General features: G+C 42.2%; 1 protein-coding gene across 2 annotated transcripts in view; it reads right to left on the reverse strand.

Annotated features, from left to right (window-relative positions):
- The window catches only part of KLHL13 (kelch like family member 13), a 79,537-nt gene extending 57,165 nt beyond the window's left edge, over nt 1-22,372 (reverse strand). Inside the window, exons 1-3 of one of the 2 annotated variants that reach the window (XM_058032526.1) lie at nt 22,303-22,353; nt 12,148-12,212; nt 4,819-4,877 (exon numbers count right to left, since the gene is read on the reverse strand). In XM_058032526.1, coding sequence (XP_057888509.1) covers nt 4,819-4,838 — 20 coding nt within the window. In that variant the 5' untranslated portion in view covers nt 4,839-4,877; nt 12,148-12,212; nt 22,303-22,353. Of the gene's footprint in view, nt 1-4,818; nt 4,878-12,147; nt 12,213-22,302 lie in introns of both variants that reach the window. The other variant, XM_058032527.1, reaches the window with a different exon arrangement.
- Nucleotides 22,373-22,654: the final 282 nt, after the last annotated feature.

The raw sequence follows: 22,654 nt of genomic DNA on the forward strand, positions 1-22,654 counted from the left end.
CTATTCAGATTGGCTCCTTGAAGCAAAAGCAATTTTTAGTAAGTTGTGCAAAACTGTCCAAAGACTAAATTTTAAGGAAGCTTTGTTAATAAAAAAACCCAACACACTTCATATTGCACTGAAGAGTTCATCAAAATTCAGCTGTAGGCAAAGTCAGCATGTGTTGGATCAGTTCAGACTTCCTGAAATGCCATTTACAAGCAGTGAATTTCAGGTAAGCCACATACACTAAAAAGGAAGTGAGACTAATGGAACAGGATTCACTACAATGAACTCCATAATACAAAACCATATTTAAAATCACTGCAAGTAATTCTTGTTTTATGTAAACCATTCTACTGCAAAATTAGCTTGTACAGCACACAGAACACTGCTAAAGCAGCATAAACACCTGGCTTGTGAAAAATACACCCTGGCAAGCAGGAGGCAACTCAGCAAAGGACACATCACCAATGTGCAGAGAGTAAAGCTCCAAAAGATCTATTGCTTTGCCTTCACCATCCTAAAACACTTCCCAAAACAGCTCAGGACTCCTGTACCAAATCAGAATACAAAATGCTTTACTGCACAGCCAGTGCAACCTTTAATAAGACATTGTACAGCAGCAAAATAAACCTCTTGTGCTGTTACTCTGAGAAAGGAAAACCCTTCTACAGCCTTAATGAAATCTAATCTATAATCTCAAAACCATTGAGCAATTTCAATCCCTGCATAACATTTGCAGGAACACAACTGTGCTTCTGTGCTCCCAAGCTGCACAGGATTATTTCACTGCCTAAGTACACTGGCATCTTGGCTCTCAAGTCAATCCCTGTCTTGGCAGATAGGAGCTAATTCCTACATTGAGCTCCAAGAGGGACAAATCTGACAATACCAGAGTCATTGTAAAATTTCAGCACAAACAGGGTTGCATTTTACAGAAAGATTTAGGACAAAGCATAGCTGGAACACATTTTACAGAAATTTTGATCCACTATCTCATGTCTGCCACAAGTCATCTGAGACCCCTCCTCTCTTTGTACATCACTTCTAAAGATTATCTGCTCCAAATGAGCTTTTCTGTCCATTTCCATGGCCTAGATGATGACACTGCTTCCATCCTCTGCCCTGTATCTAAAGGAACGGCTCAGCCTGCTGCAGCCTCAGACAGAGCAGGGTCAGAATCTCTTCCCACCAACACCTACCCTCAAATAGGGCAGGCACAGAAACCCCCATTCCTACAGGCAGCACATGAGCTCAGTCAGGGCTCCCTGCAAGGACAGCCCTAAACCACTGCACTGAACAGAAAGCAGCAGAAAACAGAATTTTTACAATGCTGAGGTATGTGTATTAAAATAGTGTTTTAAATGAAAAATTCTTCTGAATTTAAAGTCTGATGATCAAGTTTTTCATGCCTGGATTTGCAAAATGAACCAAATTTAAACTCACATATCTATGTCGTAATTAATCAAATTATTATTAGTTGGCCCAAAAGCATCTAATTAATTTATAAGTGCTCTTAAAATGTGAACTTGGAGATTTCCCATCTCTTCAGTATTCTGTAAAGGACTTTCATCTGCACTTTCCAACCCTCATAAAGCATTTCCCTGATATAAGTCACCTGTGGCTACAACTTATTAAAGCTCATTCATCATCACCTACACTTAATAAACCCACAGTGATGAAATAAACTCTGCTGACAAAAGGTTGATTAGATAAGCATTGCATGTAAGAAAAAAACTGTACAGAAGAAATCCAGCAAAGTGGATTTGGTTGTGAATTGTCTCTACAAAGACAACAGGACCATGACATTTGGATCCCACTTTTCCTCACTACCAAGTGAAAAAAATCCTACTATGAAACCAGCTGCTGACTGTCAATTATTTTAAGAACATAAAGCTTTATGTGGTTACAGAGAGGAAAGGCCAACAGAACACATTAGTCAACCCATTCATGAGGAAACTGAATAGCTTGGATACAGCATGTCCCTTCAGTGCCCAGCTTGTCACATACAGTCCCTGCTCTACTCACTACCAAGGGCACAGCTCAGGCACCTTCTACTATTGCCCAAACGAGACTCACTCAGACATGGGCAGGAGTCGAGCAGAACAAGGCACCCTCATTCAGCCTGTCCAGAAGTAATCAGCATTGGGAATGCTGTGCATCTCTGCATTTTGGTTGAACTCCATGTTAAATATGATCCACTTAAGAATGCCCACTCAAAAATTGATATTTCTGAAGTTTATTAATTTACAAATCAATATTACATAAAAAATGAAAAAGCTTTTATTGGACATTTGTTCTTCATTAGCTAAGTTACATTTTAACTTAATGGACTAAGTTGCAGCGTATATTTCAAGTCCTTTAAAACCTTTGAGCATTCACAAGGTGAAATGTTCTTCAATTTTTCACCAGAAATTCCTTATATCAAGTACACAGTAATAACCACAAAAAGAACAATGGCAACAGGAAAAAACCAATTTCCTCTATATAGTCCACAATACTTCTCAAGATATTACAGCATAAAGGTTAAAGCTAAGGTTATGATCATGCAGAACTGGCAAAGGAACCAGTTCCTTCAGCTCCCTCCTGCACCAAAAATTAAATTAAATTCTCAACTTATCCCATTATATTTTACACAGATTCACCCTTGCAATAATGCCATAAGACCTAATGGAACTGTCCACAAAGATATTACCTGTTACTGCAGCTACTAATGCTGACACAGAGGAATATTAATGCAGGGAAATCCCAAAACACTCTTCATGGTGGTGCCATTGGCTGTGAGCCTCATCCACTCAAGCATCAGAGCACAGCCTGACCCAGCCCAGTGCTGAAGACCATGAAAAGCTGACTGCTGTGGAACTGAAAGGTCCTTAAAAGCAACCACCTGCACAAATTAAATGCTAGCCCCACAAAATAACTGCTGCCTATTTCACAGAAACCCTTTTCTGAAAATATAGTCAACATCTGTAAATAAGCCCCAGGAAAAATTTATGTATTATCAAATTACTGTGGCATCACCATAAGAATACTTCAAGGTATAAAGACTGATACTTGGAACAGTTCCAATTTTATTAAACAGATAATATTAAAGAGATCATTATTTTTAAAAATAATGAAGTAATGAAGAATATTGCATATTATCATTGCTACTCAGCCAACTGCAGCTAAAACTTCACAGACTTTGTCCACAAGAGATCTCAACAGAGTAAATCAAATCAACACTATCTCCTGGGTAAGTCAGCTGGATCAGGACAAGGATTTCTCCTGCTGCTTCATAAAGAATCCAGCATCTGGCCAGGAGATTGTTACAAAAAAAAACCTCACACAGCCTTCCTGAACCAGCAAGCAGAGCCTGGAAGAAGCCAAGGGAAAGATGAGTACAAGCCAACTTTATCTTTAAGCTGATTTTCTCTTGAGTGAAAGCAAGACAGGCTTTGAAATCAGGCACTATTTGCAGATGCCAAACCAGAATGAGGACATTAAGCAATAGTGACTTTTTTTAATTAGTTACTTAACAAATCACAAAACCATATCTAAGAAAATATCCAAAAGACTCCGGGAAGAGGGAAGTCTAAAAACCATTTAACCTTTTTCTTAGATCCAGGTAACAAGAAAGGCAAGTCATGTGTAGGAACCCAAACTGGTTCCTACCTAGGAGTTCAAGCAATTACAAGTCTGTTGTAATAAAAGGATTTTTCTTCAAGAAAAGAACAAAGAAAAAAATTCACTGTGTAGCTTTAATGATATAAACATAGGAAAACTTAGAAATCAAGGAGCCTGAGGTAAGAGCAGTTCTTCTAACTTGAGCTCTTCCTTGCCAAGAAAAGCATTGAAGTTGTCCACAAAGGCACTATTATCCTAGATAATTATCATTATAACGAAGCAGCAGCTCCAGACTATCAAAGTTTATGGTTTAAAAGAAAGCACTCAAGAACACATTACTCATATTATACTTACACACAAAAAAAAAGAAGCACAAAGACTATCACGGAAAATCCTAAAATAACATGCTGCTTTAATTCACAACTGTTACTGGAAATCTGGCAAAAAAAAAGGAAACACTGGGACTAATTACTCCAAAGGAATGCTGGCTGAGGAGCCTATAGCACTAAAAGCACAGCATTTTTATGGAATCCATCTGAAAAATAAGACATTGCATCACCTAATTGTGCTCTCTAAAAACGACCTTGTCTCCACAAAAGCAAATCCTTTAAGTACTTATTTAGGTACAGTTATACTCCATCACGGAGGTTCTTTCTTTCCTGTAATACTTTAGCAGTGTGGTTTAGCTGCTTGATCCCAGAATATTGTTGTTTATTCCAGCAGAAAAGAACTGAAAACTTTCAGGAAAGCTTCTAGTGACTGCTATTATTCCCATCATCTTTACAGCAGATATAGCAGACATACAACCCAAAACTGGACAAGAACAATAAAATGTCAAGAACCTGACATGCAGAATAAATTTCAATAAGAAACAAGGTAAACCTGCTATAGGTTCCCCATGCCCACCATGTCAGGGGTTTTACTGCAGCCTAGAACACTTTCAGCAGCCAACAGTAAAAGCCTTTGATAGACTGATCACTGCAGACAAGTGAAGCATTGTGGTTAATCCCTTATGAAACCATACATGGCTCTGTTCTCCAGCTCCTTCCTTCAACAATGAGCTTTGTCTGTGGCTCCCTTGAAGGGCTCTACACTCACAGCTTCCCAGACCCAAAGGAAACTTTTAGACAAATGGCACAGTTATTTTAAGTTAGAGAATTAAAAAAAAAATAAAAATAATTCCCACATTAGCATTTTGGGCTTTTTAGAAAACACACATCAGTTACTCACAAAGAGTCTCTCCACATCATCTCTGACAAGCGGAAATATCTCCTCTGCTCTTCATGCACCTGTAGTCAAACAGAAAAGAACTGAAGCAGAGTCACACACAGACATCCCCAAATAGCACCTGGCTCTCTGATCCCGTGGATTTTCACAAAATTAACCGAGATTTGTTCCAAACATTCATGCACAATCTGTTTCCCCATTTCACTTACTTTCTCTGGTAAAATTACAGAGATGAAGGAGCACAAAAGCAAGAAAAGTGCTTCCTGTTTGCATGCATTAGGCTGCTCTTTGCTGTGGAAACAAGGATGAATTATGAAAACTAATCAAGTGAACAGAGAGCACATGCCCTAGATTTTTCAAATAATCTCTTGGTTTAACCCAGTTGTTCCTGAGCCTGCCTATCCCATGAACAATTTACTAAAATGGAAGCTGTGACTCATTAAAGCCACCTTTTAAGGGAGAGAGAAACAGCTCAAATTATTTATAAGCAAGACGTAATCACATTAATTTGTACAGAAGAGGCCAAAATCTTAATGACTTCCATTTCTAAGATCTAATACAGCTGATAAACAAACTCCTAGTTCTTTTTTTTTTTTAATGTCTCAGGAGTATGGTATCTTACAGCCTTTAACCAAAATGAAAGACTACAGAATATATTGTAGCTTGTGAAATCATACCTCCACTTGAAGGGACAGTGAAAAAGTTGTGACATTTCTATTTGTTGACATTTATTTATTAGCAAACATTGCAAAATATAAACTAGGCATACCCCCTGAAAAGAGCCACACTTCAGATTTTCAGTCTTTTATGTATTTTACATTTATAAACATAAGTGAATGATAAAAACTTAGTAGCTGTATGCACTGGGTATTTCTTTAAAGCAATTTGCTATTAATTCATAGCCCAAAGAATAAATTTCTTTTTTGTAGTCAATACTTTAAAAATACAGAAGCAGATTTTTAGATAAGGTCACAGTGGCAGCTAATATACAACAGAAAATAAAAGCTTCTGCAAATCATCCTCTCCCCTTCAAGTGCTCTGCACCATGACAAATAAAATTTTGACTTCAGAGAGCAGACACAAGCTCTCCTAATTTAAGAGCCTGTCTAAAATCTTATTTTGCTAAAGCAGACTGAGACATTTAGTGGAAGGAAATAGTACACAGTATTTGTAAGCATGAATTATAAATTCAGTGTATGCTTTGCAATACTTTAAACATGCTACAACTGAGACAGCATCAAACAGAATTGTTTAATAGCAGCTAACTTGCCCACTCCCTCCCACTGACACTACAGCAGCTGGCAGAATAAAGTGGTTCTTAACTCTTGATGTTGTTACACCTCAGGACATCCTCTTGTTTCAAACAAACTTTAGCTTCTCCTCTTTTAAAGAAGTCTGCTGAGTGAAGGGGATGGATTTTATCCACCCTCCATCACAAAACTAGCACTCAGAAAGTGCCACATCACCTGAGCTGCTCTGCTACCATCATGACTCCATTATTTGTGAAGTCCTGTGTGATGTGTAGTGTGGTTGCTGCAATTGGGATAGGTGCTTAATTCTCAGTCCTTGTTTTACCAACCTGTGGACACTACACAGTCTTCTCTAATGAGACCAATACATTACACAACAGTCTGAAGGGATCAAAAAAATTCCATTTTGAAAGAGAATTTTTCATACTCAGAAAAATTTCAGTTAACTTTCATCTTTAGCAATAGATCTTCTATCATCCTCAGTGTTGATTCTACATTCCCAGCATATAAATATCAGAAATTCACACCTCTGCTTATACCTCTGTCACAGAAAGGACAAATCTGATCACCAGCCCAAACTTGCATGCCCCTGCCAGGAGCTGAATTTCTCACTAGTGTGCAAGGTCCTGAGGTCTCTGATTCCTAGGGTTTGCACTTGTAGCTGCTGTTATATTTTGCCATCATTCTTTCAGAAACGCCAAAAGAAGAACTGAATAAGGATTAATTTCCTATATAAACCATTACATTTGTTCTAACCATTTTCAGCCTAAATACAGGAATACAAGAATACAATTTAAATGAGGTGTGGTTGAGACCCATGTAAAATTGTTGAGCATTCCTGAGAAGTTAAACTACTTCTACTTCCAACTCCATAAAACAAACACACTACATGCATTGTCATATGCCACTGAATGCAACTCAGGTGGTGGGTACCCTGTGAAACTTATTTTTTTGTCTGTAATTCATCTGTCAGGAAGCTCTAGATTATTAATGGTTGATAGTGCACACTGCTTATGTAGGTTACTTGTATCAGTTACAGCCAGCTCTCCAGAAACAATAGATGAGTGACACAAGGCATGCCAAGGAGTGACAAAGTGTGCAGGGCACAGCCTAGGAAGCCACTGAATGAACAAGCCCACACATCCTCAGGGGCAAATGTGAGCATCCAGGGAATGTGAGAAACACCTGTCAGGTCAGAGGCCAGACCTCAGCAAACATCACTCCTACAGCAGACAAGTTGGCTTTAAATGAGTCTCAGAAATCACACAGCAGATGCTGGGACTGAGCCTGACCCACAGTGGTAACACAGCAGACAACCTGAATCAAAGCTAACAAAACACAGAATCAAAGCTAACAAAACACTCTGAAAAGCAGAGTGCTGGTGAAATGCACGGGAGCAAGAGGCTGAATTCTCCCTTGGGAGCTCCACTGAGGGCCACAGCCCCATGCTGCTTGGTTTCACCCAACCAGCCCTTGCCTACCTTGTGACCCAGCTGCACAAGCCCCCAGCAAACAGCTGTGAGGGACAAGCAGAGCCAGCCCAGCCAGTGCTGTCCCAGCAGAGGGACAGGGAGATGCTGCTCTCCAGGGCAGCCACAAATCCCCAGCACCCACTGGGCAAAGAGAGAAGGAAGCAGCACTGTCCCTTCCAGCAGCAACTGACTAAATCTGACACTGAACTGTGCTCCTTAAATAATGGCTTTAATCTCTATATAAGTAATAATAAGATAATCTCTCTCTAAATACAGAGAATATATGCCTAAAAAAGCATTATCATCTTAGAAGTCAGATGCAGACTATCCTGATATAGGCAGTTTCCAGCATGGACTTCGTACACGTTTCTGGAGAACAGCACAGCCTCCCAGTTTTTATAACAGGCATCAGAGGAGCATTACTCAAGAGCAGCATTACCCTATATCAACTATCACCTGATAATCATTACCAAGTAGAATAATTTACTGACTTCCACCCATAAACCAGAAGTATATAAGTACTTAAACATTTTCTATAAAAATCCAGTCCAGACACAAAAGTAACCCCATACTATAGACTATAGAAAATATAACTGAAGCTACCAATTAGCTTCAGTCAGACAAAATGCTGCATTTTGAAAAACCCTGTGTCATAAAGGAAGCCAACAGTCAAAATACAACTGTAGGTAGCAGAACAGATCTTATCCTAACGGAAATTCTGCAATTTTGAAGAAGTCTTACCGACCAAAAGCACTGCTACCATGCTTGTCAACTGCAGTTACAGAATGGCCTTCATTAATGTACTTTAAAAATATGCTTGATAAAAAACTTATTCAAAATATTCTAGAAACACAAAATAAAACAAGTTTCAGCATGCTCACACAAGCTTAGAAGTCTTCAGTAGTTCTTAAAGTATTAAAAACCCCAAGCTTCTTGGTATAGTATTTCACTCACACAGAAAGAGAAAACAGTTCCCTGCAGCAGATCCAGTCATTAATACACCACATATAAATCACACCTAAGTGAAACACCTGCAGTTTAAAATGGCACCAAAGGCAAGAAGAAAACGCTGGGTTGTATTGAATAGCTGTGCTAAGCCTGACAGACCTAGGTTGGATGCCCTTATATTATACTCTCAACACTGGGAGCTTCAGCAATTACAGCACAGCCTAATCCAGTCCCAGGGAATGAATGGACTTCTCTCCATTCCCTTGAGCCCTAAGCAGATCATCTTCCCACACAGCAATCCCAGCCTGGGAGAGGGGGACAAGGAACAGGCTGCAGATGACACACTGCAGTGACAGTAAGTCTAAGACAAGGATGCAGCAGGGACCCCAAAACACAAGAAAGCAAGAGTGAGACAAGCCAGCTCCTGCAAGAGCCACAATGACCTGACAGGTTAGTGACTCACCCGGGCTCAGCTCTGCTCCTGGACAGCAGCACTGCTCTGTCTCTTCTGCACCCTCTTGTCATCCCCAGCTGCAGGTCCAAGCATTGTTCAGAGCTGTGCACAGCACCCAGATGGTCTGTCAGTGGCAGCTGCCCAAAATGCTGATGTCCTCCCACTGCTGCTCCTACAGCCACAACACAGAGCAGATCCCTACCAGTGGCAATGCCCACAGCTCCTGCTGTTTGTCCAGACAACAAAGCAGCTTCCATGCCAGCCCTCTCCTAAAGGTAATGTGAGCTTCTGCCTCCATGCTTATGACTGGAGGTAGGTTTTCAACCATTATCTCCCAAAAGTGCTGACAGTACAAAGTTAGGAGTCTTACCCTCCATGGATTGCTTCCATTCTCCAGGAGCTCCATTCTGGACAGTCTGTGTCACAGATTTAGAGGCACCAACTACTCTGGAAGCATTAATGAAAAGGCCAGTTCACGTCAGACTGGAAACAAGTGATAAAAGCAGGAAGTAAAAGCCTGTGAAGCTTCCTGGTAAAACAATGCACACACACTTCAGCAGACTGAAATCTTCCAGCCTTCACAATTGACTCCCAGATAGCCAGTATACATTACCTGGCAATAAAAGCAAAAAAAGCTCAGAATATTAAAGCCCATTTTCCCATTTTCTGCTGTAAACTTTTTGACACCTTCTCCTTCATCACATACCAGAGTGTCAGAACCACCTGCATCACTGAGAAATTGAATCCTTGCTATTTCTTTATTGCTACCATTCCAGTATCCTTATGGCAAGGCACCTTGGAATCACTTCCCACTGAACTCCAAGCCTTCCCTCCTCTGTTACTTCCATCAACAATGTCCTTTACCTGGAGCCTTCTCCTAATCTACATATGTAAATAAAGGCCTCAGAAAAACACTCCTAGATGAAGTTAGTCAGTATGATTTCCAACAGCAATACTGTCAGCAAGCTTCCTAATTGTGCAGTGCTGTTATGGGCAAAGGTGGAAGCTGATAACTGAGAGGCATCAGTGCTCCTTTATTGTCTTTGTAAAACTGTTTTGAGCAGAGCTTGAAATGGCACAAACACTGAACTGACTCATGCACATCTGCTCACACTCTTGCACACTACTCACACTCGCTCACACCTTTGCACACCTGCTCACACTCCTGCACACTCACTGCCTTATCCCAAGCCTCACAAATGACGTGAGAGCTGAGTAGGCTGCACTTCACATGTTGGTCATTCAGCTTCAGTTAGTGGCACATGGATGTTTTCTAACACAATAGCTTTAAAAGCAAAATGAGATTTGGATTTCTGATGATACTTGTGCCAGAAATGGACATTAAGAACTTCCCAAACACAAGGATCTTAAACACCAGTACAACAACAGTCCAGCTTTTTTGGCTCAAATAACCACCTTGAAGGAAAGACCAGAAGAGAAGCCACACAACCTTTAGATAACTGATTAGCAGGTAACAAAAAACCCCAGGATCATTCTAGATATCCCAACCTCTCAAACAGTAAATTTGCTAAATATGACAGTTCAAAATGAAGCCATGCTTTACCTCTGTGCAGCACAGCTTAAATTGTTTGCTCAGTCAATCTACAATCAGAAAAAGTAAACTGAAGCTTTAGCTGCATTCTGGAAAAATTTCAAAGCTATTTAATATTCTATAAATATATACATTTATCCTTTTCAGGTAAGCTGAACAAACTTCTCAGAAAGCCAAAAGTAATCAGTCTTAGCAGAATCTGCTTGGAGTGACATACCCTACTTTGTATAAAGCAATAAGCTTCCTGTGTCTTTATCAGCTCTACTAATAAAGAACATAAAGGCTCTGTGATTTGATCTACAAGAATTTAACAATTATAGTTTGTTTATCAAATGAGTCCTGATATTTTCAAGACATTCACAGTGCCTAACATCTCAAGGATATAACCCAGCTTTTGAAAACCCTTGGAAAAAACTGCTCCCATGGAAGAATTAAACATGACATGGTCAGAGTCCTACAAAAGAAAATAAAATACTTTTTCATTTTAACATTTGCATGCTAAGTATTTACAGTGCTGTGAAGAGTTTAGATTACAGGAGTTTTCAAGAGAGGTACATTTTAATGGACTAGATCCAAATTATTATATGTAACAATACAATAGCCTTCTAATTTCTGTCCCAGTGAAGGCTGACAAATAGTGTAGGTTTTCTGCAGACACTGTTGATACTTTACAAATATATTACTCACCCACACAGTCTCTCAAGTAATCTATTTTGTACCAAGAAAATTAATTAGAATAATTTTCAATTAGTTAATTTAAGGATGTCTACTGCAACATCTGGAAAAGGCTATGTAAAGAATACAGAGCATGTACATACATGAATATTTACACATCCTTCAAGCTAGGAAGTCTCAGGATACCAACAACACAAAAATATCTGAATATTTTGATCAACACTCAAGAATATCTTCAAAGCTATCTTGCTTTCTTGGCTACATGAACTGTTTAATCAACCTCTGTTACACACTAAGTTTCATATAAGAAAAGCACCACACAAAAGTGGGACAGGAAAGCTCAGACTGGAGACCTAATCAGCCAGGCTACCTGTCCACCAGCAGTCTGAAAGTTCAGGAGCAGTGGCAGTGAAAGGACACTTCTCTCTGTCAGGGTTTTAGGGACTTCCTCCCACAAACTGCATCTGGAATTCAGCCTTGAGCACTTCAAAACTCACTTTTTTCCCTTCCACTAATTTATCTAATCACATTTCAATCTAATTTGCACTCAAGGTATCCCATTACAATGGAGTCTTGATATAATTATACACTGGGTAACAATGGAGTCTCACAATGTAATTACACATTAATGGAAAGCATCCTTCATCTAACTCCTCAATAATTTCTTAATGCACCACCCCTAGCAGCTTCCCACCTCCAATGCCATACTGACTGCAGAGATTTCCCCACTTGATGATACTTTTTTAGGCATATATTCTCTGTATTTAGAGTAAAAATGCACAGCTTCCCAAAGAATGCTCCCCTGCTGGTCCACCCCTCTGACACTCTCTGCTGCCTCTTTACTGCCTGGAAAGCTGGGAGCACTCCACACCAGCTGCAGAGTGTGTGCCTGGTTGTGTTAACTGAACAGGAATGGTTTCACTGGGGTTTAGTCACTAAAAGAAAATTATTTGCATACACAAAGTATCTCAGCTTTCTTACTGTTCATGGCAGGATCCGAGGGCTATGTTTCACCATTCCCAAGCAGTCCAGGTTAATTTTGACATCTAGAACAAGGTTTGGGAAGAGAAAAAAATTGTCACACACGTTTGCACACTATTATCTACTGTAGATGTTATTTTAAAGAACTGCAGGGTAGAGCATCTCCAACAGAGTTAACTATTGGCTTCTGCAGCCCTTTGAGCTCTGTCTCTAGTGTGAGTGGAAAATTGGATAACCCTGCTTCTTGCCTGAAGGGAAAGTTCACATAACTCACAAAAAATCTGTGGCATCCTGCTCTTTTCCATGTGTATGGAATATTTCATACAGAATCCCACAAGATCACAGCTCCACATAAAAATCTATTTCAACAGTAGCACAGAAGAAAAAAAAGTCAGATCTAATTTTTGCTTTGAAGCTCCTCAGACAGACACTGTTTCAGAATCACAGCCACCACTTCATGTCAATCACAAAGTGCACACAAGCCACAGGAGGTACAGAAATCCTAACAGAAGTAATACCTTGCACCATGATCCCAAGCCAAGCCCCTTCTCACAAATTCCCCCCAGCAGCTGCTACCACAGCAGGAAGCTGTGCTGGGCTTGCACAGAGAGCACCAGTCACAGCAGAGCTGAAATAGCACAAAGTTACAGTGAAAAGTCATCTTACAGACATGAACAATGGGATACAGGGATTTAGGAGGAGACACTGCACTTCTTTTAATGCTGAAAATACAGCCCAACCAACTTGAAAAGAAAACAGTAGGCAGTTACCCCAAAACACAAGGAGCAATCAGCAGTGCTGTTACTTGCACTGGCATTAATTTATTTTTTTAATTAATTCTAACGAAAAGGAGAGTGAAGAATTGTTGGCAATAATGCTGCTGGGTTTCATCTCCTCTCAGAAAAGAAAAAAACAAAAACATTGCACTTGGCAACCCATATTCTCACACCCTTAGCACCAGGAAGTGAGGGTCACTTCTATAACTCAATGAATGAACAGTATTTTTTTTTCAATTACAAGCCCTTGCCAATCAAATTATTTACCCAGTTAAAACAATAAAGCAATGCTAACAACAACATCACAAGGAAAGTGCAAGTAAACCAACAATAATGGATCAGAAGCACTATGGGACATTTAAACCTCTTAACAAAAACAAAGGGTTTACCTGAAGATAAGGGGCTGCGGCAATCTTATTTTATGAAGCTCTTGATACTCCTCCTAAAAATGTGTCAAATTATATTGCTTTGATATATGCACAGCTATGGATGGCAGCAATCAGAATGACTCAAGTTCCAGAACTAAAATACCATTGTGTCAGAAATGGCACACACAATTCACCAGGAAGCCTCTCACACTGTTTTGGTGAAGAAGGCCAGAAAGACACGAAGTTACAAAGTAGTTTTTGGTGGTTTCTTACTCCCTTTAAAACCAGGAGTAGGATGCAGCTCCTCCCATGCCCTATGAGCACATTTTGCCCAACCTGCAGGGTGGCAGAGCCGTGTCAGGCTGCCCCAGTGACACACACAGGCATTACACTGCAGGGCCTTGTGAAAGGCTCTTAGTAATGAAAATCTCAGACAATGTCAGACTTGTTCGACACATCTGGGATGGCACTGAAACAATAAAGTCAATACAAAGACAGCATTTTCTCCTCTGTCCCATTCATTTTTTCCTCCTCCCATTTGTTTTTCTGCCATTATTTATTCCTGACTCCTTGTTTAGGACCGTGAACTGTTGTCATGCAACTTCCTACCTTGCACATTCATGTTTTCCTGCCCAAGTCCCTCCTACCATTAATTTTACTCATGAATAAACAATCTGGACTTGTAGTGGGAGCTGCTTACAACCAAAACATGGACCTTCTGTACACAGGTGGGGAAGGCAAGGCCCTGCTGCACAGCAGCCCCACACCACATGCCCTGGCACCAGGCAGCACCACCACAAGGGTGCCAGCACTGCCATGCCCTGCTCCCACATGAAATACGCCTAAATTTAATCACTTTTTTCACTCCACACCAGCAGATCATTACAGCCTAACCAGAAAACACAGACATTCCCCATGAGGATGATGAAGTGGAATTTTCTTATTTCAGCTGTAATCACAGGGTTATTTGCAGGGACAAACCACATTTCTGCCTCCAAGCTTGAACCTCTGCCCTAGGCTTGGATCTCCCCCTCTAGGAACAGCTGTGCCAAGGAAGAGCTCAGCACCCTTGGCTGCCTGTCCCTGCTCTCTGCCATAAGGCTCCAGCTGAGCTGCTCTTAAGTACTTTCTAACCTATTTACTCAGGATCAACCAATACAAAGAGTGATTATTTAGGCTGTTAAAACCACTCCAGCTTATTTTGGTTGACATTCTGCAGAAGAGCTCACATAAATGTCTAAGCTGGCAGAGTTAAGGTTTACAACCCCCTTACTGAAATATTTTCTGCTCCTACAAACCAGGAATGATGTCCAACAGCAAGAGAAAGCCAGCAGCAGACAAGAAATCCCTCTGTCATTCCAAAAGAAGCCAGGGCATTTGGCACACTCATCATTACTGAAGAAATCAATTTTAAGAGAAGGACAAGTCCAGTGTACATCTGCTCAGCCCTTTCTCTCAGAAAAGACATAACTTGGAGCTGCATGAGCCAGGAGAGCCATGCAGGCACCTACAGTAACAATCAACACAAACCCCTGCCCTTAGAAGAAGGCAAAAGTGCTGGTAAAAGTCCAACACATCACCTTAAGGCTACAAGAAAGAGAAAACTGTTACCACCACAGGCTGGACTACTTGCTTACTAAGATGTTACCAACAGTTGTAACAGTTCCTTTATACAGTCATACCCAACCCCACCCAGTGCCACCAAAGACCAGAAGAATAATCAGTGGAAGAAAGACTACATCAGCATAGCAAGATTTGGGAAGGAACAGAAACTGCCTTTTTGTTCTGCACATGGGAGGTGCTATCATAACAAGGTCTTGATGCATCACTTATTTATTATCAGGCTCTTAATTATCATCAGGTGGGGACACCAGCTAGAACACCATGAAAAAAAAATAAGGAATTGCAGTAGGAACAAAATCTCAGAGTCCCTACCTTCTTGCTAAAGGGAAGTGCTAAGGGAGTTGTACCATGGTTCATTTAGAGCCTCACAGCAAACTCCTCCACATATCAAATTCTACATTAAGACAAGGTACTAAACCATTCCTGAAAAAGATTTGCAAAAGTACAGGCCAGGCTATCTTGTAGCAAGTGATATCACCAACATCACTGAGATAAAAGATGAGTTAACAACACTTCTACCAACCCCAAGACAGGTGGTAACATGATCATCTCATTACTCTTATCCTTTAAATAACAGAACTCTGTTTGAACATTAAGGACAAAATTCTCAGACTCGGGTAAAATATGGTACCAAGCCTCACTTGGATCACAAAACTCCCCAAAACAGTCCTTTTATCATTAAAGAAGTCAGTGTTTAGTACTAATAAGGAACAGAGACAGTGAATGTTGGCACATTTACTTCCCCATGACAAAGGTGAGCAACCACAAGAGACTGGTCAGATTTGCAGAGCCACCAAGGGAGCAGTGTAAGGCAGCTCAAGCACCCTGGTAAATTCAACATGGCTGACTTATCTAGATTTATCCTCCAATTCCTTTGTAGTTCAAGTGTTTAATTCCTAATTTCCAGCTTCAATGTGTAAGCTTGCAATCTTTTGTTTGTATGTCTCATAGGACATACACCCTGGTGGAAATACCTCAATTCCACTGTATAAAAACAAGCTTTCCTTAGAACAGCAAACACAAGAGCCCAGAATAAATTTCTGACCATAAAATCATTGCTATATTATAAGTTTAACATTGAAGAGAGCAAAACTCATGACACTGTTCCTGTTAAAATCTTCCAACATAAAAAAGCAATAAAATATGATAATTAATAAGTGTCAGCAATACAACCTCATGTGTATTTTGTAACTTGTAGTTGCTACTATTTAAAAAGTTACTAACAGTGAGATGAAAGATGTTGGGGGGTGGTAGGCATAAAATATTAACATAAGTCTTCTACAATTCTGGCACCATGGTGGATAATCAGCTTCTAAAAAAAATAAATATATATATATACAGAACACATGCCCACGTCTGTAGGATTCCAGTGCTGCTTGCAGCTTTCTTTAAATAACAGATGTGCTACTCACTTCCTCAATTCTATTCAAAAACTGTGGGCAGCCATAAACTTGCCCAGAACCACGTGTTTTGTAACACTGAAACTGATTGAGTGTCAGGCACTGAGAAGCCAAAAGTTGACAAGGCAGAAGAGCAACCCATTTCTTCCTCTTGGCTCCCTTCACGAGCCAGGTATCTGTTAGCAGAATGCAGGCCAGTGCTTGAAACCTCCAGAACTAAGAAAAAATTTCCCCCTTCCTTAATGTAGTGTAATGTAGTGTAGAATTCCTGCTTTGATATAAATATTTACCTGAAACCATGAATTTAAGTGTTACACGGATCATTCAGCTTCCTCACAGATGGAAAGCTAATTGGAGAACAGCAATCCCAGGAAGGGTTCTTTAATGGCATCTGGAAACATGACAAGTCTGAAGTGGGAGCAGTGCCCTGGTCCTGCTGGGCTGAGTTTGATGCTCCATCCCCAGCAGCTGCTGGGAGAAGCTGTGCTGCCTTCCCTCCACTCACCTCCTGACACGATTCCTGCCTCCACCTGCAAGGGGTAGCCACAGGGTGAGTTTGCAAACTGATAAAACATTACTGAGTGGGGAAGTTTCCCATGAGCTAAGCAGCATGAAAGAAATCATCCTGCAACCACTGAAGCATGAGCTCTGCCAATGGAGCTGCCCCAGGAGATCAGGGCACAAGGCAGGACCACCCAGAGGCACATTTGATGAATTACCTGCAGCACCAAACTGTCTCCAGCATCAGATTTTGCTGTCTGAGTATCAATCTTCTCCTTAATTTTCAATCCTAACAAGTCTATGAAGAAGTTTGAAATCTGAAATATTTTGCATTGTTTTCTTACAGAATTATTTTAAAATGTAAAAAACATACTGTAATCATCTAAGACAGAAGCAGAGCTTCAACTTCAGAAATCCAATGCAGTAAAAATGTGCTAGGTATTTCAGATCATCATCTTAACATTCTGCTGGATACCTCCATTAGCATTATCTGATAAAGTCAGTTATTCAAAGGAATCAAAGTTCTCACAATATTGAATTAAATGCATGTGGAACACCTTCTTCAACTTAAACTAGAACACACCACTCACATGGAGATTCCAAGAAACATCCAGGAAAAAGGAACTGGGTTGAAATTCACATTTATCCTTGCTTTTTTCAGCCTATAAGATTCTCTCTAATATTTAATCATAATCACTCACAGTCATTCTGCTGAATTTTTTCATCACATGATACCTCATCTTCCTCATAACAATTTGCACTTGACCAGATGGTTATGGTGTGAATTAAGCTCATTTCCTATGCACCATGGTTTTCACTTGTCATGATGGTCTGTGATTTCTGAATAACAGACTGATAAAATGAGCTTATTTTCACCACCAAGAAAAAAGGAACAAAGTTCTTCCCCTGCTGTCCTGCAAAGATGGAAATTAACATTCATAACAGGACTCACATGATGAGTAGCTGAGCACTGCAGTATTTGTTAGAACTCATACTTTTAAGTCCTCTGAGCAAGGACAGGCATTCAAACCACCCCATCCCTAGTTTTAACCATGAGATCCATGCACCCCATTCCCATAAGCTTTGTGCCAACTGCTTCTCTTCTTGCAAGGTGGAACAGCTTAGACAGGACCTCTGTCCTAAAGCAGCTTACACCTCCCACTTCAGGCAAATAAAGAGACTTCTGAGAGGCAGGACAAACTAGTCCATGTGCCAGGAGGCAGGAGCCAAAGCAAGTGTCTGACATCACAGGTAAATAGCCTGGCTGCTTTGCCTACTGACAAGCAGCTCTGCTCTGGTGCCATCCACACCAGCACAGAGAGCAGCAGCAGTTTTGCTCTTCGGTTGCCTTCCATGGGCATCACTGTCTGGGCACCCTCCAGAGAAGGAGGTCTTGAAAAGGGAAAGCAAAATGTGCAATGTGACAATTCAAGCAGGCATGGGGCACCTGGTAAGATAGATGCCCTTTAACAGGGAAATACAGAAAGGTCTGAAGATTTCCCCAAAATTTAAGCAGCTATAAGTCAGGGCAAAAGCTCTAAGAACTTATTTAAAAGCAAAACTTCTGTTCACTAACCATTTTCATTTGTACTTTCTCCTGTACGTAAGTTTGTTCATATTTGAAATATTTCACATTAAAGAAACCAAGCAGAATAGCTGGCATTGCCAAACAAACCTCACAACTACAGAACACACCACCAAACAGCTGCATCAGTCACAAAGAGGTAAAACAAAAGCCCCAAGGAATCATATGACCATTGTCATTAGTATTAACAAAGCACTGTATCCATAAAAAGAAATTGAATTACGTATTTCCTACAGCAAGTTTAAAGCAAAAACCTCAATAATACAAATCAGTAGCTGGGGCATTCTTCAAAAAGTAGTACAGCCAACTCACTTGAAACCAGCTTCTCAGAAAGGACATCGAAGACCTCAAATTCATTACAGGACACTGAACATGGAAAATCACCCAAATTTTCTTAATCTTCTGAAATACACAAGTCAATTAAAGGAGTCAGATTTAATTTTGTCGCAGGTTGCAAGCTCCTCCTGGGTTCAAACAGGTTCCTTTCTACCTCAAAATCCAAGAGATATCTTCAGGAAATCCACTTCTGACACGCTTCTGTCAGCAGTACCAAGTCACACACTCCAGCTCCCTGTATCTCCACCCCAAAGCACTCACAGCATGGTCAGAACCTCCTGCACAGGATATTGGGATATTGGCTGCCTGCACTGCATGGCACAGGCACACCTTCACCCCAAAACACCTCCTACTCTGTCAAGTCCTGGAAGACAAAGCTTTATGAAAATAATTCATAATATTTCATAATCATGAATAATTTCATAATCATAATTCAGATAAAGCTGGAAAATTTTTCATTTCTGCTGAGTGCCCACGGACAGCGTGCCTGTGCATCACAGGCTACAATTTAACATTGGTTAATTACTTTGTAGCTTTTCAAAGACACTTAGCTTAAGGAGAGCCAATACGCTGACAAAAGTTTCTTCCACAGCAGTGTTTCTAATTTATCCACAAAGCTCTAATCTCAGAATTTTAATAAACCTGTTGCATCACAAATAGTTAAAAAGAAAACCATAAAAATGCTTCCAGTCAGTACTCTGACAATGCAATACAGCTGTGAGAATGAAAAAGACCTGAAAGCAGAGAACCTTGAAAGGAAAGCAGAACATATGTTGCCCCATCTATTTAAGCCTTTACCTCCCACTCACACTGACACCCATAGACACTATGCCAGATCTGTGATAAAAGCACCCATCCCTGAGAACCCAGCCCCAGGCTGTCAAAATCAACTCTGATAAGCTATTAAGAGTCATTAGAAAAGTTTTCCACTATTGGTACAGTGAAACAGCCAAACACTGAAATGTTCTGAGGCTGCTTTGCTTAAAACACTCCATAATTGTTCAATTTGTGCCATAGTGCTGTTTTACAGAAAGTTTTGCCAGCACAGATATATCATCTAAAACAGCAAAGGGAAAAAAAAAAGAAAAGCCATATACTAGGAATCACAACTATTTCAGCAACCTAACAACCATGAAAAACATGAGCATTTCTGACAGCTTTGCTCGTGGTGTTTGTGGAGGTGATGGAGTAGTGCTAGCAGAAACACTCCCAGCAGAACACACTGCAGATTCCTTTGGAATTGCTACCAACACTTTCTTTGTAGTGTTGATTAATGATCCCTTTCCAACAGCTAGACCCACCAAGAACAGAGAGTCCTGGAGGTAACTTCAATGATGCCTTTAGATCCAGACAACCTGGGCTCGATCACCATTGTCAAAGAAACCACAGAAGTACTGAATTACACTGAGATATATTCAACATGAGACAGCTTGTTGATTTTTTTTGTTCAAGTACTCCAGCATTTTTCTCAGCCTGCTGGAAAACAAAACAAAGGGGGAAATCACACTTGTGACTAGAATTCATAGAACAATTTGGGTTGGTAGAGACCTCAAGGATCACCTTGAGGGGCTGGTAGTTCGAACACCCCTGCCATGGGCAGGGACAACTCCCACTGCACCAGGTTTCTCAATGCCCCATCCAACCCGGCCTGGAATTCAGGGGGAAAAGGCAAGGCCTTCCTTTGTATGCCCAACCCCACTGTGCCTCTGGACAGGTCATGTGCCAGCAGAACCCTTCCTGCAGAGCTACATCTCACTTCCCCTCTGAGCCTCCCTTACTTGTGAAAGTGCTTCCTTCCCTGCTTGTCCCCCCAGCTGCCTGAGACATCCCAGTGCTCAGCACTGCTCCATGGAAATGCCCTGCTGGAATCTGGGGGTCTCCACTGCAAACCAGACCAGGCAGTCTGGGCCCTTCTCTTCTGGCTGGGTACATTTGCTGATCTGCTTCACACATCACCAGAAGCTGTGCCAATGATACCACGAATTGCAGAAATCTCCAAGCCACAATTACTGCTACAGATCAGGTATGGCTAAACTACAGCCTCAGATGGCATTCAGCTCTGTGAATCTTTTACAGAAGAGCAGAAGAAATTATTTAAAGGAATAATAATAAAAAAAGCTGGCTGGGGCAAAGTCACTTTAATTCATTTTTGACACCTAGAGTCACTGGCTCACTAGAAGCAGTCTTGCTTCTTTGAAGCAGAGCAGCATGCTAATTTGTGCTGGCACTATACTACAATTTTTTGAACTTTAGAAGTGAAGGAAAATGTTTAGAAGCACAATTTTGAAAATCACAGAATCAAAGAGATCACAAGCAGTGCATTCAGGATAGCATTTAATCCAAGTTACTACACCGATTTTTTTTTTACTATCAACACTCTGCCTCATCTTCTAGTATTAAACAGGACTGCAGAACAAGCTCTACCGTGAAATCAGAGAAGTGGGAAGAGTGCCCTGAAGGTTATTCATTAGCATTATCTCTATGTGTAGCTCACTGGGGAAAGAATAAGGAAAACTCCTCTGTGGCATTCTATTCAAATGTATGAGGCATATTTAAATGAGCGAGGGAAGTATTTCTGATGCAGATTTCACAGCAGGTCTAAGACAGCATCAGTTTCATTAACACTCAGAACATCCAAGCCGAAGCGCCCTTTGCCATACAAATCTGACAAAGATGTGCACCTTGCGTCTCCTGAATCACATAAAGGAGCCGAGCCAAGACTCCTAGAGTTCTTAAGTTAACATCGCACTTTTCATACGGAGGCGAAAAGTCCTGAACAGAACCTACTAAAAACAGAGCTTGGCCTAAATTTTATGAGAACAGGGAAAAGAGGAAACTGACAAGTTAATTACAACCTACAGCTACGTCCCCTTTTTAATGGCTGCATCCCAGAACTAATCCCCAAAACTCCTTCCTGCACCCAGACCTGCTCCAGCCCATTTAAGGACCAGGGAACAATAAACACTGACGAGCAGAACGGGCCGGGGGAGGGAAGAGAGCGATTACAATGGCTGCACAACAAAGCCCGCAAAAGGAGAGTTAAAGACACTTTCTGCGAGCGGCACCCGCTCCGCAGCCCGCTCCGCACACGCCGCCAGCCGCGACCCCGGCCGGGACGCTGCCGCTGTGTCCCCAGCAGTGACCCCCGTCCCTGCCCCGCCGGGCACGGCGCGCCCCGCTGTGCCTGGCACCGAGCAGCCCTCGCTGGGTCCCGCTGGAACGGGGGGGACCCGGGGGTACCGCACTGCCCCCGGCACGGGGCTGACCGCCCGCCGCCCCCCAGAGCGCAGCCGGGACAGCCCGGTGCCGTCCCGCCCGCAGGGAGCCCCCGCCGCCAGCAGCGCTGCCCCGCGGCCTCCGAGCGGCCCCGGCGAGCGGAGAGCCCCGGGCAGCCCCTCCGGAGCGGGACAGCCCCTCCGGAGCGGGACAGCCCCCCCGCGCCGCTCACCGAGCGCGGCCCCGCTCCCCCCGCGGCCGCAGAGGCCCCGCAGGACGCGGCGGCCCCCGGGCCCGCCGGGCCCCCGAGCGGGGCAGGACCGAGCCGGGTGCCCGCGCCTCGCCCTCACCTGCGGCTGCGGCCGCCCGGCCCGGCCGCGGTCCCGCTCCGGAGCGGCCCCGAAGTGCCGAGCGCGGCCCCGCTCCCCGCGCGCGCCCGGCCCGCCCCGCCCGGCCTCGCGTCACCGCCGGGCCGCGCGCACTGCGCCTGCGCGGGGCGGGGCAACAGGGGAGGGGGCGGGGACATGGGGAGGGGGCGGGGCCTCCGTGAGGGGAGGGACGGACGGACGGACAGCGAGACAGACAGAGGGAAGGATTGAAAGAAAGAGAGAGGGAGGGATGGAGAGAAGGAGGGAGGAAAAGAGGGTAGAGGCCACGGTGCACAGCGGTCGCAGGTCTGCCAGCACGGCTTGTCTCCAACAG

The sequence above is a fragment of the Melospiza georgiana genome, chromosome 12 (assembly GCF_028018845.1).
Source record: "Melospiza georgiana isolate bMelGeo1 chromosome 12, bMelGeo1.pri, whole genome shotgun sequence".
In the NCBI taxonomy this organism is placed as follows: Eukaryota; Metazoa; Chordata; class Aves; order Passeriformes; family Passerellidae; genus Melospiza; species Melospiza georgiana.